Below are 14,864 nucleotides of genomic sequence, written 5' to 3'. Positions count from 1 at the left end.
CATTAGCCTGTGTGGAGGAAGTGAGGGCGGTATCTTGTGCCTCCTTGCAAATGGAGCCCACAGAAATGTTTAACTTTGGGCATTGGCCTCTGCAGGATGCATGAGTTCACTGAAATCCTACCTGTGTACACATGCCGTATGTGTTTTGCTAGGGCTCTATTGTAGCAGGGCAGGGGGGAAAAGTGCATTTATGGGTAGGAGAGGCAGCAATAAGTATTCATGTTTGCATTTGCCTTTAATTCAATGTCTGCAGCTGTTCATAGTTTCCAACTACAACTTAAACTGTATTTAGAGATCTAGAAAGTAAGTAGTCCAGCTTGGGGGTTGCATGGCTTTTAACTCTTGAAGGTACTAGAAACTTCACATGATCCTCTGGTGTTGTGGGATCAGACTTGTGAATATGCTAGCATGAATGCACTTTGCTGAATTCGGAACATGGCCTTGAGTTGTTGTGTATGAAAGCATCAAAGCAAAAAAGGCAAATCCAGAAGTATATATACCAGGCTTCCAGCCCTTGGGGCTGTGGTGAACCAAACCCTGAGAACTTGCAGTTTCCCTTATGTATGGAGTGTCTGATCAGAAGTCCATTTGTTACAGGGAACACTTGCCCTTTCAAGCAGCATTATACAAGATCCAGTCAGCTGAATATCTGGCAGAGCATTATGTGAGGAGAGCGTGTCTGTTGGTGGAAACACTTGTTTTGTCATTTTAAACTGCAATGTCGGATTTGGGGTGCTTCATTTATTGTCTCTCTGACCAGTCCCATCTCTGATAATTTCAAGATCTCTAATGGTAACTTGCCTTTCAGGCTGCTTTTTTTGGTCCCAGAAGTCCAGTGTAGCATCTAAGTGCGAGTTAGAATGTGAGTTGTCCAGGTGTGTTTGTACTGGGCCATGACAGCCTCGCAAACAACTTTTGCAATTCTTCTGGGTGGGAGAGATATTCAGGGTGTGGGTGTGTGTATGAGAGAGAGAGAGATTCAGGGAAGTTTGTGGAGGAGTTCTATGTCTGTGCAGTAATGGTTGTACAGTGGTACCTCGGGTTAAGTACTTAGTTTGTTCTGGAGGTCCGTACTTAACCTGAAACTGTTCTTAACCTGAATCACCACTTTAGCTAATGGGACCTGCTGCTGCTGCTGCGCTGCCATAGCAAGATTTCTGTTCTCATCCTGAAGCAAAGTTCTGAACCTGAAGCACTATTTCTGGGTCAGCGGAGTCTGCAACCTGAAGCGTCTGTAACCCGAGGTACCACTGTAATCACAATTACATGTGATGGTTGCTAGCACTGTGTTCCGTGTATTAGTGGCAACTTGTTCTGTGGCTAATAGTTTTGTGTATTAGTGGCTACAGATGCTGTGTTGAACAAAAAGGCCATCTCTTTCAGATCCTACTTACGGGCATGTCCGTCTGCCTGGGGTAATAAATGGACCTCTGGAATAGATGGATCTTTGAGCCAGCTGGTCAGTTCTGACATAAATTTCATGTTGACCTTTTGCAGTGCAAGATGAATTTGATGCTTTTCTATCAGTTGAGAGGAAACACAGCAGCAAGCAAGGAGGAATATCTTCTTCTTCACTGTGTTCAAAAGTCTTTGTTACATAGGAAAGCACACACTGGCTGAACAGCTGTGGAGGCAGAGCCACAACCAACCTGGCTTTTGGGGGAACATATGCTCATCCCAGCCAGAAGTGAGGCTTGAGGATCATGGCACATGGGTGTGGTCCTGGAGAATGACACCACACTGCTCTTTCCGAGGCATAGGAATCAGCAGCATGAACTCTGAGTTGGCAAGCATTTTGGCGACTGAAATCTTGGTTTAAGGAGCCATTTGGCACCTAGCTTATATATCACATTTTCTAATACTGCCCTGAGTACTTGGTAATGCAGTATAAATGTATTTTGCATTAAACAGGCAGGGGAAACGTCATGTATAACTTGTCAAGAGCCAGATAAAAAGGGGGAAGGATCCGAGGTTCCCTTTCTTAAAGGAATCCTGAGTTTCCAACCTTTTATCAGAGTGTTTGTCAGGTTCTGTAAGGTACATTTATTTGAGTACTAAGGAGAGAACCATGGCCCACATCTGGCTGGTGGAGCAGTGCTCTCCATTCACCAACCCAGATCGCAAAACAAGCAAAATATGCTAGCAGACTTCTTTCTTCCTAGCGCAGAGTATGCCAGACCCTAGGCAGAATGTGTTTGCTTGTTGATGTCACACACGGTTGCTGTCTAGACACAGGGAAACTAGGTGTTATTACTTAACACAGTGCTCACTGTACTTCCATGGGCCAAATCCCTAGCATGAATATTGGGTAATGCAGTTTGGCTTATAAAATGGAGCATGGAGAGCCTGATGGAGAGCTGCAGACCAAACCATCTGAAGTGCACCAGGTTGTGAAAGGCTGTCAATAAGACATGCTTTCCCTTTCCCTTTCCCCCCCTTCCTTCCTTTATTTAAGAGGCAGCAGTACTTGCTTGGTATACTAAAATTATCTCTCTCGTAGATAATAGCCTAGCTCTCAGAAGGGGCTTCTGCTCAGTGGCTCAGTTCACATGGAACACTAAACCATAACCAGACCCAATTTATAAACTCATTTGTCTGGAGTGAGACAAACCACAAGCCTGGGTTCAGATGTGATGCAGTACCAAGCCATAGCTTGGCTCTGGGTAGCATGTCAGTTGGAGGACAGGGGAAGGAGTGCAGCAGCTGTGGTCTCTCCAGGACCTCTCTTGGCTCACATATTCATACTAAGGCATGAACTGGTGAACCAGGTCTGTATGTTTCAGGCTTGAGGTGTTTCTATTTTAAAGTACATTGAGGAGACCCTGGGGATGTCTAGGCATCTCGCTCTTGTGATGAAATAGTGTACAGTGGTACCTCGGGTTACATACGCTTCAGGTTACAGACTCCGCTAACCCAGAAATAGTACCTTGGGTTAAGAACTTTGCTTCAGGGTGAGAACAGAAATCGCGCGGCGGCAGCGGGAGGCCCCATTAGCTAAAGTGGTGCTTCAGGTTAAGAACAGTTTCAGGTTAAGAACGGACCTCCGGAACGAATGAAGTATGTAACCAGAGGTACCACTGTATAGTACAGTGGTACCTTGGTTCCCGAACGGCTTAGTTGTCGAACAAATTGGCTCCCGAATGCCGCAAACCCGGAAGTAAGTGTTCCGGTTTGCGAATGTTTCTCGGAAGCCAAACGTCCGACGCAGCTTCCGCTTGAGTGCAGGAAGCTCCTGCAGCCAATCAGAAGCTGTGCCTTGGTTTTCGAATGGTTTTGGGAGTCAAACGGAGTCCCGGAACAGATTAAGTTCAAGAACCTTGGTACCACTGTAGAGGATAGATTTGAATCCAAGCAACCTTTGTGGGGAAAGGGGCAAGACAGGCTCCTCCATCGGATGGCATCTACTGGGACCACTGCTTGGGGATGTTGGTTATACAGTGGGATGCTGATGATGTACTTGAAGTGGGCTTGGGACTGCCCAGAAGGTTTTCTTTTTCTTTTTTTTAATAATATTTGTTACTAAATTTTCAATTTCACTATTTCAAATAAACATTTTACAAACTTCAAAATACCCAGTGACTTCCCTTCTTCTCTTTCTATGGTTCATTTTACATATCATACATCCATGCATATTTTACTATAGCCATTGCCAGAAGATTTTCGACAGCAGCCCTAGAAAGAAAAAACGGGAGCGTTTCTTGGACTCTTCCAGGCCTTGGGTGCATCCTCGCTGCGGAACTGCAGAGAAAGATTATAGGGTGGAGGCCATGGGATGGCAAAGCACTAAACTGTTTAAAGCAAACTAACAATCTCCTCTGGGTCAAAGTCCAACTGGTGCCAAGATGTCTGAACCGAAGTGAAAAAAGTTCAGTTGTCAAATAAGCAATTCCTAACATGTGACTAAAAATATGACTGAGTGAGAAGTGGTGTGTCCTCTTGTTGTAGCCCAGAGTGTTGTGACACAAGTTCGCATCTAAATTTCTTCTGAAAGCATAACATCTGCATATTCAGGAACTGTAGCCATTCAGCACAAAACATTTAAGGCTGAATTAATCTAATGGTGATTACACGAACTTGTTCCTCGTGTTCTCGCTAACCACATTTCCGTAACTGATGGTCTTCTAGAAAGGCTACTTTTTCTGGATGCTACCAGTAAATGACTAATGAGGTGCATCTCTTGCCTGCCTGCTTAATTGTAGCATCCAGTTAATGGAGCAACAGTGCTTTTTTGGATTTTAATTTCACATTGGGGCTTGTGCATAGGACTGTTTAGTGGGCAAGAAAGACTTGGGCAAAGATGTGAGTGGAGCTGTTGGATGACTGCAAAATACAGTTTGTGTGTTCCAGATAATGGTCATGGGATTGTGCTGCTTTTCTTTGCACTATTATGAATCTCTCCAAAGAGATCCCCCCTGTCTCAGATTGTCAGTGCCCATGGCCTTGTATGTAAATCATGTCTAGGGCCTGGTGTTGTGTGTCACCAGAACCGTGGGAAAGTGGGTTGAAGCAAGATCTGTCTTGGAGGCCAGACTAGTCCAAGCACGCCGTCCCTACCTTGATTTCTCCACCCCCTGGGATTTTTTTCTTTTTTTAAAAAAAATACACAGTTCTGACGTGCTTGGACAAGGCTTTCCTGAGGTGGGATGTTAAGTGCTGGAGGAAGCTGTTTGCTCTGTATCTACCTTCCGTCAGTCATAGAGTACCAAGATCTTAATACTAGTTGGCCCACTGAGTTGGCAACGTGTGCAGAATAGTTCTATTTGTGTTTTCCCAATTTCTGTGTGCCTTGTTAGCTGTCTTTTGGAAGGTTATCTTGTGAGCCAGAAATCTCCTAAACCACATTTATACCCTGTAATCCAGTTGGGCAAACCTGAGCTTTCTTTTCCATTGTAGCAGTGCTATACCAGTTAATGTGACCATTCCATTTTAAGAAGTGCTTTTGTAAACCACTTGTAATTCCACTTTGGGAGAAACGGTGGAATGGTTCATTGTAGTCTTTTCCAACTCCAGCCAGGCAGTTGTAGTCCAAGAGGGGTGTGGAAGATAGGTACAGTGTGTGTTTTTTTAAAAAAAATGAATAAATACTGGTTTGATTATAGATCCTTCTTTACATGCCTCTTGTGCTTTGTTCCTTTATTTTTTAAAATCACACATATATTGAATCCCCTTTCTGCTGTCTCTGCAGCCTTTCCCCTCCTGCTTCCTTGCTGTTGGTGGCTGGGCTGCTTCTTCCATGATTTTCTGCACTTAGACCAAGCTGTGCCTTAGCCAATCAGTTCAGACCGGCCTTCCTTCACAGGTGTGTATGGTGTGAAAAATCAATCTTAAATGTAATTTTTGTTTTCTTCCATTATGGGTGGCGGGCTCTATTTTTCTCTCGAACTGACCATTTCAAAATTTTGGAATTTCCTCCCATGGTAAGGAGATCAGAAGCCCCCAAGTAGAGTACAAATGTGGGCATTAACTCCCTCCTGCCTCCCCAATTCCAACCACACTTTTGTGCACGGGTTGCTTTAAAAGCCAAACACAGCTTTATGGATTTATTAAGTAGATTCTGTCTCAAGTCATTCCTGTTGGGCCTATGCCAGTGCCCTGTTCTCTAGCACAATGGCATATGATTTGCAGAACACCTTGCTCCCCTTTCCCATCTTGTTAGCCATGAAACGATTGCTGACAACCACATTAAAGGCTGTAGCTCCACATCTGCGGTTTTCAGCTGATAAAAGGTGGTAAAGGAAACAGCTCTTGGAGGGAAATGGCTTGAAGGAATATCTTGCACTTTGGAGATAGATTTCGCTGTAAAATAAGTTTGAGGGTTTTAAGAAGCTGTACTGCTTCCCAACTCTTTACTGCTTAAATGCCATTCACATATGTAATGTTGCAGCCAAGGAGATGCAGGCTGTGTCCTCAAAATACCTTGGGCAGATTTAACCAGATAAGACAGAGCTCTGCTGTCTCCATGGTGGTAGCAACCTTCTAGATGTGTATTGTTGATGAGCATTTGACAACCACATATGGCCAGACATATTCTATGCACACATGGATGCATTATATGGAATGTTGCTGTTTCCCATGATGTGTTTGAAGAAGCCATTAACCCTGGAGCTTTGGAAAAATGAGAGTGAGTTGCATCCTTCTCTGCCCACCTTTCTGGTCCTGGCTCTTGGTATCTTTCTGCCCAATATATAATCACTGTGTTGGTAGGTCACAAAGCAACCAAACTTGGCCTCCCCCAGCTTGGTGCCTTCCAGATGTTTTGGACTACAACTGCCATTAGCCCCAACTAGCATGGCCAACCATTGTGGTTGATGGGAATTGTAGTCCAAAAACATCTGGAGGGCACCTGGTTGGGGAAGATGGAACTTAACTTCTTGTTCCCAGCTGTGACATGACATTGAGGAATTAAAGGCTATTGCACCCTGACAGGAATACACAAGAACATAACTGACAGGCAGTTTCCTGTTTAGGAGACAAGGACCTGGGCTCTAGACAGGCCAGTCAGATCTGGAAGTGCTGATGCAGTGGAATTTGGAAATTGCAGCCATATCAAAAGGCCACATGTTAAATATGAGGCGGCTCTTGCGACGACCTCTTCAGGATTAATAGGGCAGTATTGAGGGATCGCTAAGATTTATTTACTAAAAAATCTATTCTGCCAACATTAAGGAAAAAAGCCATGGCAGTGGGCAGCATAAGATGAGCAGTAAAGCTATATTCCAAAAACCAATACAAAATGCATCACAAACCAGAAGATCAGCTTAATACCTCAAATACATAATTGGATCATTTCCCAGGGGAAAGCCTGGATGAGCAGATGAGCTTTTAAGCAGGCCCCTAAATGCCAATACCGTAGGTGCCTTGACTGATGTTCATCGGAGGCGCATTCCAAGGGGTTTGTGCCGCCACACTGAACAAGTCCTGGTCTTAGTAGATATGAGACAGATCTTGGGAGCATGTGGCACTACTGAGAGTGTCACTCCTGAGGATTAACAAATGGTTGCTCTGTGTTTAAAAGCCAGGGCTATTTGGACCAGTCTTGCATTACAGGAAAAACGTTAGTGCTGGATACATAGACCAAATTCCTGTTCCCTGGCCAGGGTTCCCTCTCCTATGCATTAAAAAGCACACAGAGCTAAGCTTGCAAAGGCAACATATACCAGATAGCTTCCAAATAACCCACAAACTAATTTCATTTCTCCTGCTTGTTGTTTCCTGCTCAGATTCAACCAAGTGCTTCATGTTAGAAGGGTACACCGTCCACATAACATGAGGGATTTGTTGGGAGCAAGTAAGCTAAACTGCAGGGGAAGTATAGAAAAGGCCATAGTCAGCCTAGAGGGGAAATCATAGCCACCCCCAATAGGGACACGGGTTAAAATCCTGAGTATTCCCATTAAAACTGTCCCTCAAACTTCTATGGGTGCCAGAAACCTGGGCCTGTCCTTCCCAGAATCTGGCCTGCACTTTTGAGAAGAGCCTGCAGAAAAGAAGCCATGAAACATAATTTGCCATGGCCACTTCTCTCCTGAAGGAGCACCCTTGTGAATCAAATTTCCTTTTGCACTTGTTTGCCTTGGGGAGGCTAGGAGGGAGAAAATTTGTCGTCTCCTTCCCCTGCTCTGTTGATTTGTGGGAGGGGAAAATGAAGCAAAACTCTGGCCTTTTCCCAAGTTTGATTTTTTTTAAACAACGCAACAAATTCTCTCTTCTGTGACCTAAATCTTTCTCTTCTTACTTTCTCCCCAACTCTTGTGTGTGAAGTGAGGGGCTCCCTTCTCCCCTCCAGCCCCCTTTTCTGTGTGACGTCCGTTCCCTCCAACCCCGTGGCATCTCCCTGCCTTGCACCCGCCCTCCCCCCGTGCGGGGCCTTCACAACCATGGATGACTCGGAAGTGGAGTCGACTGCCAGTATACTTGCCTCCGTCAAAGAGCAGGAGGCGCAGTTTGAGAAGCTGACGCGGGCACTGGAGGAGGAGCGGCGCCATGTCTCTGCACAGCTGGAGCGCGTCCGCGTCTCCCCGCAGGATGCCAGCCAGACCATGGCCAACGGCACCCTCACCCGCCGGCACCAGGTAAAATCACCTCAGGTGAGGTGGGCAAGCGGGATGCTTGTCGGCTTCTGGACTCAAGTGGTGCCTGCTGGAGTGTCGCCTTGGTAGTGTGGCTTCTGTCGGGGATGGTTTGCGGGGCAACTTGGCCCAAGGGCTATGACATTCTGCACTTTGCATAGCTGTGTCTACAGGCCAGTGCCTGTTCAGTGGCTAACCCCAGACAACAGCTCTGTTTAGGAAGTGGTGTCATGGAGAGGTTGAGTGAGTGGCTAGATTTTGCTTTCACGGAGCCTAGTGTCATATGAAATAAAGACCACCATCCATGTTGAAGTAGAAACTGAAGTGCTTCTCCTTGGGAGACAGACCCTCCTTTATAGGAGTCCACCTCTTGGAAAGTGGTGGACTCTCCTTCATTGGAGGCTTCTAAGCAGAGGTTGGCTGGCCATCTGTCAGGGATTCTTTGGCTGTAATTCCTCCATTGTAGAGGGTTGGACTAGTTAAGCCCTGGGGTCCCTTTCAACTCTGATTCTCTCCTTCCTATTCCCATTTTAACTCCTGAAGACCAGTAGTATATCATACCATATTTAGAAGTCTGGCTCACCTATAACACTAAGCCCAAACACATTGAAGTGTGGATGAGTGAGCCTGCAGGTACTCGGAGCAAAAGGTGCGGCCACTTCACATCTCTTCTAGTCCTGCTGCCGCCGCCACAGTACTAAGAACTAAGCCATGGTTTGGCTTATTGTGACCTTCAAGACCAGGCTCATGGTTTGCCTCACTCCAGATGAGCCATGCGTGGTAAGTCATAAACAAACCTTGGCTACAATTTGTGGTTTGGATGTAATGCTAGACCAAACCATGGCTTAACTTTGGGTAACAGCAGCAGGACAGGAGCAAACCAGCTGTGATTTTTGCCCAGAGTACCCCCAAACTCATTCCCTCATGGTTAACCATGGTTTGGCTTAGAGTTAGGCTTGAAGTGGCCAAGTGTGTGCTTGTATTGATTACTGATGGTTCAGAGTTCGTATCTGTGTAACGGGATGCCCAGCAGAGGAGTGGAGTTAGCTGCTGTATTGCTTTCTAGAGAACATCCTGGATATGGTGATCTTAGTGTAAAAAATAATAAGCCAGAGTTCTTCATTTAAGCTGCTGTAGAACAATCAAAACTTCCTTGCCCTGGCTGCTGGTCATGTATCTGGCAAAAAGAGATCTCTTAACAGATGAGGTGGACGAAAGGAACAAGAACCCAAAGAATTACTGGCTGCTGAAAGCCAGACAGTAAAACGAACCTCTCCTTGCTCATAATGGCAACCCTCATCCTTTGATAGCAAAATGCCCTCAAATTCAGACATGCCAGGATGAAGTAGCATGAAGGAAATGTCTCGGGTAGATGTGGAGAAAAAAACCCCAGATGACTTTTTTTGAGGCTTTTAAGCCAAGCTCATCTTGCCTTTCCCTTTCTGTTCGATTACTGCTAGCTATTTGCGTTTTGTACTTCTCAACCTCCGGGGTAGGGTTGAGGAAGTAGACAGCGGCAAAGGATACTTACTAAGCTTGCGGGTGCTATTTTGAGTCCTGTTTAGTCCAGAAGTTCTGCCCCAACAGGGATGGAAACTGTTTGGGATGCACACCAGAACTGCAGGGGTCTGCAAGGTGGTGTTGAACTTGAGTGCTCTACTTGGAAGAGTCTGCATTTAATTCCTTTTCACTCTGGAGGGGAGAGGTCTGCTGAGATGGGTCACCCTCGTTCTTTTTGTAGGATGGAGATGGGACTTGAGACTTCTGAGCTGTTGTGGCCATGGGCTGCTTTTCCCAGTCTCTGAACTGTTTTCTCAAGGTGATCTTCCATGTGCTTTAGTTAGCTCCCTTAGTTAAGAGCTCTTGGTGCCTTTTGGGTTGTGGCAGCATGCAGTCTTTTTGAGTTCTCTCTGGGATGCTGCATTCTCTCCCTGCATAGGGTGTCATAGATGGACAGGAGAACTTGTCCGTTTCTCTCTCCACCTGTGAGGAAGTGTAAACCTCTTAAGGAGCTACCTAACACTGTGCAACCTATATGTATTGTGTTACTTGCTAATTGCGCCAGGCCAGCCTTCTAGCTTTTTCACTTCACGGTGAGCCATAAATTCACCATGGCTGAACTTGCCACAGGTGACTTCCACTCCTCTGCCCCCTATTTTCCCTGATGCTGGATACAAATGCACCACTATTTTCTTTTACAGAACGGCCGTTTCTTGGGCAATGCTGACCTGGAGAGACAGAAATTCTCTGAACTGAAACTCAACGGACCACAGGTAAAGAACGGAACTGAAAACTTCTTTCTGGCAGGTGGCACTAATTTGCTGAAGGTGTTGTTGCTTTTTTCAAGGGGATCTAACCTGATGTGAAAATTCGGGCTGGATTCTTTGAGGTTCTCCAATCTGTAGCCTGTGGTGGGTGGGATGGGCCTACGTTTTTCTTCCATAAAATGTTGAGAAACTATTATGCACATGGAGAGGAAGTCGTGAGTCACTTTCTCTCCTACTCTTGCGTTGAATGGAAAGCCACTCGGTGGTTGACGTCCTATTTTGTTGCATGAATTTACTGTAGTTTGAACTGGAACTTGGGTTCAAAAGCCTTAAATAGCAATGTCTAAAGAGAGAAAAACCCCTTTTTGTGTATGCGCTTCCTGAGAGAGAGAGACTGGGTATTAAAGGGAACTTGGCAGGTTGTACCCGGCTTATGGGAAGTGTGCAGAATTGTCTGGGCAGAATTGGGCTGCTGCTGATCTGTATCTTCGTCTCCTTAGGACCACAGTCACCTCATATACAGCACCATTCCCAGGATGCAAGACCCAGGACAGATTGTGGAAGAGACCTACACTATGGAGGAGGACCCCGAGGGCGCCATGTCAGTTATTTCGGTGGAGACCTCTGATGATGGGAAAACTCGCCGTACAGAGACCACGGTGAGAGGCTTGAGAAGAATTGCAGGTTCTGATGTTGTGAGATGTGCCCCTTATTTAGGAGCTGGGTTGGGAAGAGATTAGGCTTGTGTGTACCAGACACTTGACAGCAAAGAACCGCTGGGGCTTAGAACACCCAAACAAGCGGTGTTTTAAATTTCCATTAGTGGCAGCTGCCTCTATGCAGTGATCTAAAGTAGTTTTCGCTGCTTCGTTTGTTATCCCCAAAAGTCTATGCAGGCACAGTGAAGGCAACTTAATTCACCACTAGAGGGAGGTCTGCAGGATTGCACCCGCTCCCCTCCCTCACTTCTGGGAGCGTGAATTCAACCTGCCTGGCCTAACTGCCATTCATGTTTATTGGTGGTGGTGTAGACAGCAGACAGAACTCACAAAGGTAACCATTTTAACAGAGGAGCAGGATGTAAGCTGGACAGGAAGGAGGGAGCATGTGATTCTGCCACTAGCTCCTAATAGCTTAGCCAGGCTTAACCAATGGGCAGTATTGCATTGCGCTTAACCAAAGTGTCCCAGAAGCGGGATTCTGAGAACCGCAGCTCTGCCATTGCTCTCAGCAATAAAACATTTAGGGTTGGACTTAACTCGCCTGCAGTGCACAAGTTTTGCAAGCACCTGCAAAGGTCTATGAAAGGAGTACCACCATATGGTGTTGAGCTTCCCACTTGCATCATGGCTAATGGCAAAGGATGATGGGAGTTGTAGTCCAGCATCTGGAGGGTGCCACGTTAGCTACCTCGCCGTCTAGAAAGACGGCCCAGAACAAGAGCCATGGAGGGTAAAAAGAGCAAGGCCATGTGGAAGTAATGGGAAATACCACAAAGAAATCAGTGATTCCAGCTCGGGACTGACTACTTTGGGGTCAAAGGCGCTGGCAGATGCCTAACAGCTTCCGTTACTGTTGTGTAGGTGAAGAAGGTTGTGAAGACCATGACCACGCGCACAGTGCAGCAAGTTCCTGTTGGCCCCGATGGGCTGCCTGTGGATGGCTCTCCAGTCCCCAACAACTACATCCAGACCATGGATAGGAACTTCAGGAAAAACACCAACGGCGGCCCTGGGGCCTACATGAGCCAGCCGGGCACAGCTACCCTCCCGCGAAACTACCACTATCCAGATGGCTACGGCCGCCCGTACGAGGACAGCTACCACGGCAGCGAGCACAACTACGGCAGCCTGTCCCGCGTGACGCGCATCGACGAGCGCTACCGCCCCTCCATGGACGGCTACCGGGCCCCCAGTCGGCAGGATGTCTATGGGCCTCAGCCGCAGGTGCGGGTAGGGGGAAGCAACATGGACTTGAACCGCTTCCACCCAGAGCCTTATGGGTTGGAGGATGACCAGCGCAGCATGGGATACGACGACCTCGATTACGGCACCATGCCAGACTATGGTACTGCCAGGCGGACTGGGACTCCCTCCGACCCCCGCCAGAGACTCAGGTAGGAGCATTCTGCTTGGCATTCTAGGGCAGATGGTGGTGATGATTCTGCCATGATATAGAATCTGTTAAAGCGACGCTGGAGGGGTGGACATGCGCTTGTTCTTGAGAAACATGGTGAAGACGTGCTTTTAACATAGCTCTTTGAGACACTGCTGTCGTTCCGAGTGACAATGCAGTCTCTAAAGCGAGCTTTAGAGTTGTACAGACTTGGCCTTGGGATTCAGGGATGAGCAGAATTTTTCTAGAGGACTCTGCTCATCTGCTTTTGTCCCTTCAGTTAAAAGGAAAAGGCTGAAAATGTTCTTTCCAGTAAACCTTCCAAAAATGTGCCGCTGAATGTCTGGTGATAATTGTAAGGAGCTTGTGGGGCTTGTGCTCTTTTGGGCCTCAAGAGGGAGCATATTGAGAGCTCAGCGTGATGGCTATTTTCTGGGTGAAAAGTCCCCATTCACATGTCACCTCTTGCCGTGTGCTAAGCGATCATAAGCAAGTCACTCCATGAGTCCTCCTCTGCAGTATCCTCCACCTTCAATGTGGGGATGATACTCTGCATGACCCTTGTGAAGAATTCTTGAGTGTGTGTATGAGGAGTGTCATTAAGGTGCTAGATAAGGCCTAACTATAATAAGATGGCATCTCTGATGCCGGTACTATGAGGTACTCTTCATATCTTACTGTTGTGACAACAAATCCTGTTGTCACTGCAGCATGAAAATGAGCCTTGCTGTTGCACAGCTGTGGGTTCATGCTTTCCATTGCCAAGAAGACCCTGACTGTATGAACAGCATTTTTCTGTTGCGCATACAGGTAGCAGTGATTGGTTCACAGGTGTAGATCCAGGGGCTTCAGGGCTCTGTATCAAGATTCAAATACTTGCATGGTGTATAAATCTTACTAAATAAATAGATAAACCTAGGGCTCACCAGGTTTTTTGTGCGTGGCCTGGGGCCATATTTGGAAATCTAAAACTGTCATGGTCACCACAAAATACTCAGTATACCTGAAGGAGCGTCTCCACTCCCATTGTTCACCCCGGACACTGAGGTCCAGCTCCGTGGGCCTTCTGGCGGTTCCCTCACTGCGAGAAGTGAGGTTACAGGGAACTAGGCAAAGGGCCTTTTCAGTTGTGGCACCCACCCTGTGGAACACCAGTTGTGGCACTGTGGAACACTGCCAAAGTGTAAAAAAATCAGATGTCCAAGAAATAAACAACTATCTGACTTTTAGAAGACATCTGAAGGCAGCCCTGTTTAGGGAAGTTTTTAATGTTTGATGTTTTATTCTGTTTTAATATTCTGTTGGGAGCTGCCCAGAGCGGCTGGGGAAACCCAGCCAGATGGGCGGGGTATAAATAAATATCATCATCATCATCATTTCACACAGAAAAAACAGCCAAAACTTACCCCCCACAAAGAAAAAAAACTAAAACATGTAAAATGGGCAACATGCCCCCCCAAAACAAATAAAATAGACACATGCACATACACCCCCCCAAGACACACACCCAAAGAGCAGGCAAAATACCCTCAAACAGGTTTTTAAAAAGTTGACACATTCATGCTTGCTTTCTCTTGTATCAACCTAATAAAAAGGAATCTGCCGCCCACTCTCCAATCTCAGAGATTTAGCAGGCAGTGCCTTTTTCCCCCTGAGGAGTTTCAAAAGAAGGCTGCTGCATCATTTTTCTTCCTTTCCAGTGAAGAATGCCTCTGGGCTTACATGGGACCCAAAGGCGTTCTGGGAAATGGAAAGGGAGAGGTGGGGCAGCTGGGGGCCGGCAGTTCTCTTTCCAGCCAGTGCAGCTGCTGCCAAAGTGTAAAAAAATAGGAACAGCAACAACAACAAAATAGGTAGTGGTTGCAGTTGCCAGCTGGGCACCAAGAGTTGTGTGTTCCAATGTCTGCAAGTGCTGCATGGGGGACCCCAGACTTAACCTTCTCTTTTCTTGTTTGCCTAATGGTGGCATAGGTTTACAGTCAACTGGGTGTTTTCAGATGGGGGCTTAAGGCTACAAATAGGTCAATGGCAACCTTAAAAAAAATTTGATTTCCCCCAGAAAGGGTAAATGGGGTGGGAATTCAGATTATAGTAGGCTGATGACACCGGCATTGTGTGGATGCTGCGAGAAACTTCTATGTGTGAGAAGCACTGATCCCACAGTAAAGGCCTATGCCCTTGCCCTGTACCTTTGGTGTAGTATGATCTTGCGAATATCAGCTTCCATTGAAAAAAACCCACATCCCAACCACCCAGACTTAAATACCCTGATTTGTTGTGGAGACACAGGGTTGATAATTTATCTTAGCTATTCAGATAGAAAGAGGGTTGTTAAAAGTTCAGGCTTTTGGTAAAATGGAGCTGAATAGTGGCAAACTCCACAGCACAGTTTCCATTCCTCTTCTGTGGTCTC

The 14,864-nt window shown here is 46.5% G+C and overlaps 1 protein-coding gene across 8 annotated transcripts in view; it reads left to right on the top strand.

Moving 5' to 3' along the window:
- Positions 1 to 14,864, top strand: part of CTNND1 (catenin delta 1) — a 56,069-nt gene that overhangs the window by 21,034 nt on the left and 20,171 nt on the right. For 6 of the 8 annotated variants that reach the window (XM_028738202.2, XM_028738212.2, XM_028738206.2 and 3 more), the window contains exons 2-6: positions 5,186 to 5,299; positions 7,762 to 8,072; positions 10,271 to 10,342; positions 10,837 to 10,995; positions 11,920 to 12,452. In XM_028738202.2, coding sequence (XP_028594035.2) covers positions 7,878 to 8,072; positions 10,271 to 10,342; positions 10,837 to 10,995; positions 11,920 to 12,452 — 959 coding nt within the window. In that variant the 5' untranslated portion in view covers positions 5,186 to 5,299; positions 7,762 to 7,877. The remainder of the gene's footprint in view (positions 1 to 5,185; positions 5,300 to 7,761; positions 8,073 to 10,270; positions 10,343 to 10,836; positions 10,996 to 11,919; positions 12,453 to 14,864) is intronic. The other 2 variants (XM_028738220.2, XM_028738229.2) reach the window with 1 other exon arrangement.

The sequence above is a fragment of the Podarcis muralis genome, chromosome 1 (genome assembly GCF_964188315.1).
Source record: "Podarcis muralis chromosome 1, rPodMur119.hap1.1, whole genome shotgun sequence".
NCBI lineage: Eukaryota > Metazoa > Chordata > Lepidosauria > Squamata > Lacertidae > Podarcis > Podarcis muralis.
Note: the sequence above shows the minus strand (reverse complement) of the source record. Positions and strands in the feature narration are given on the sequence as shown.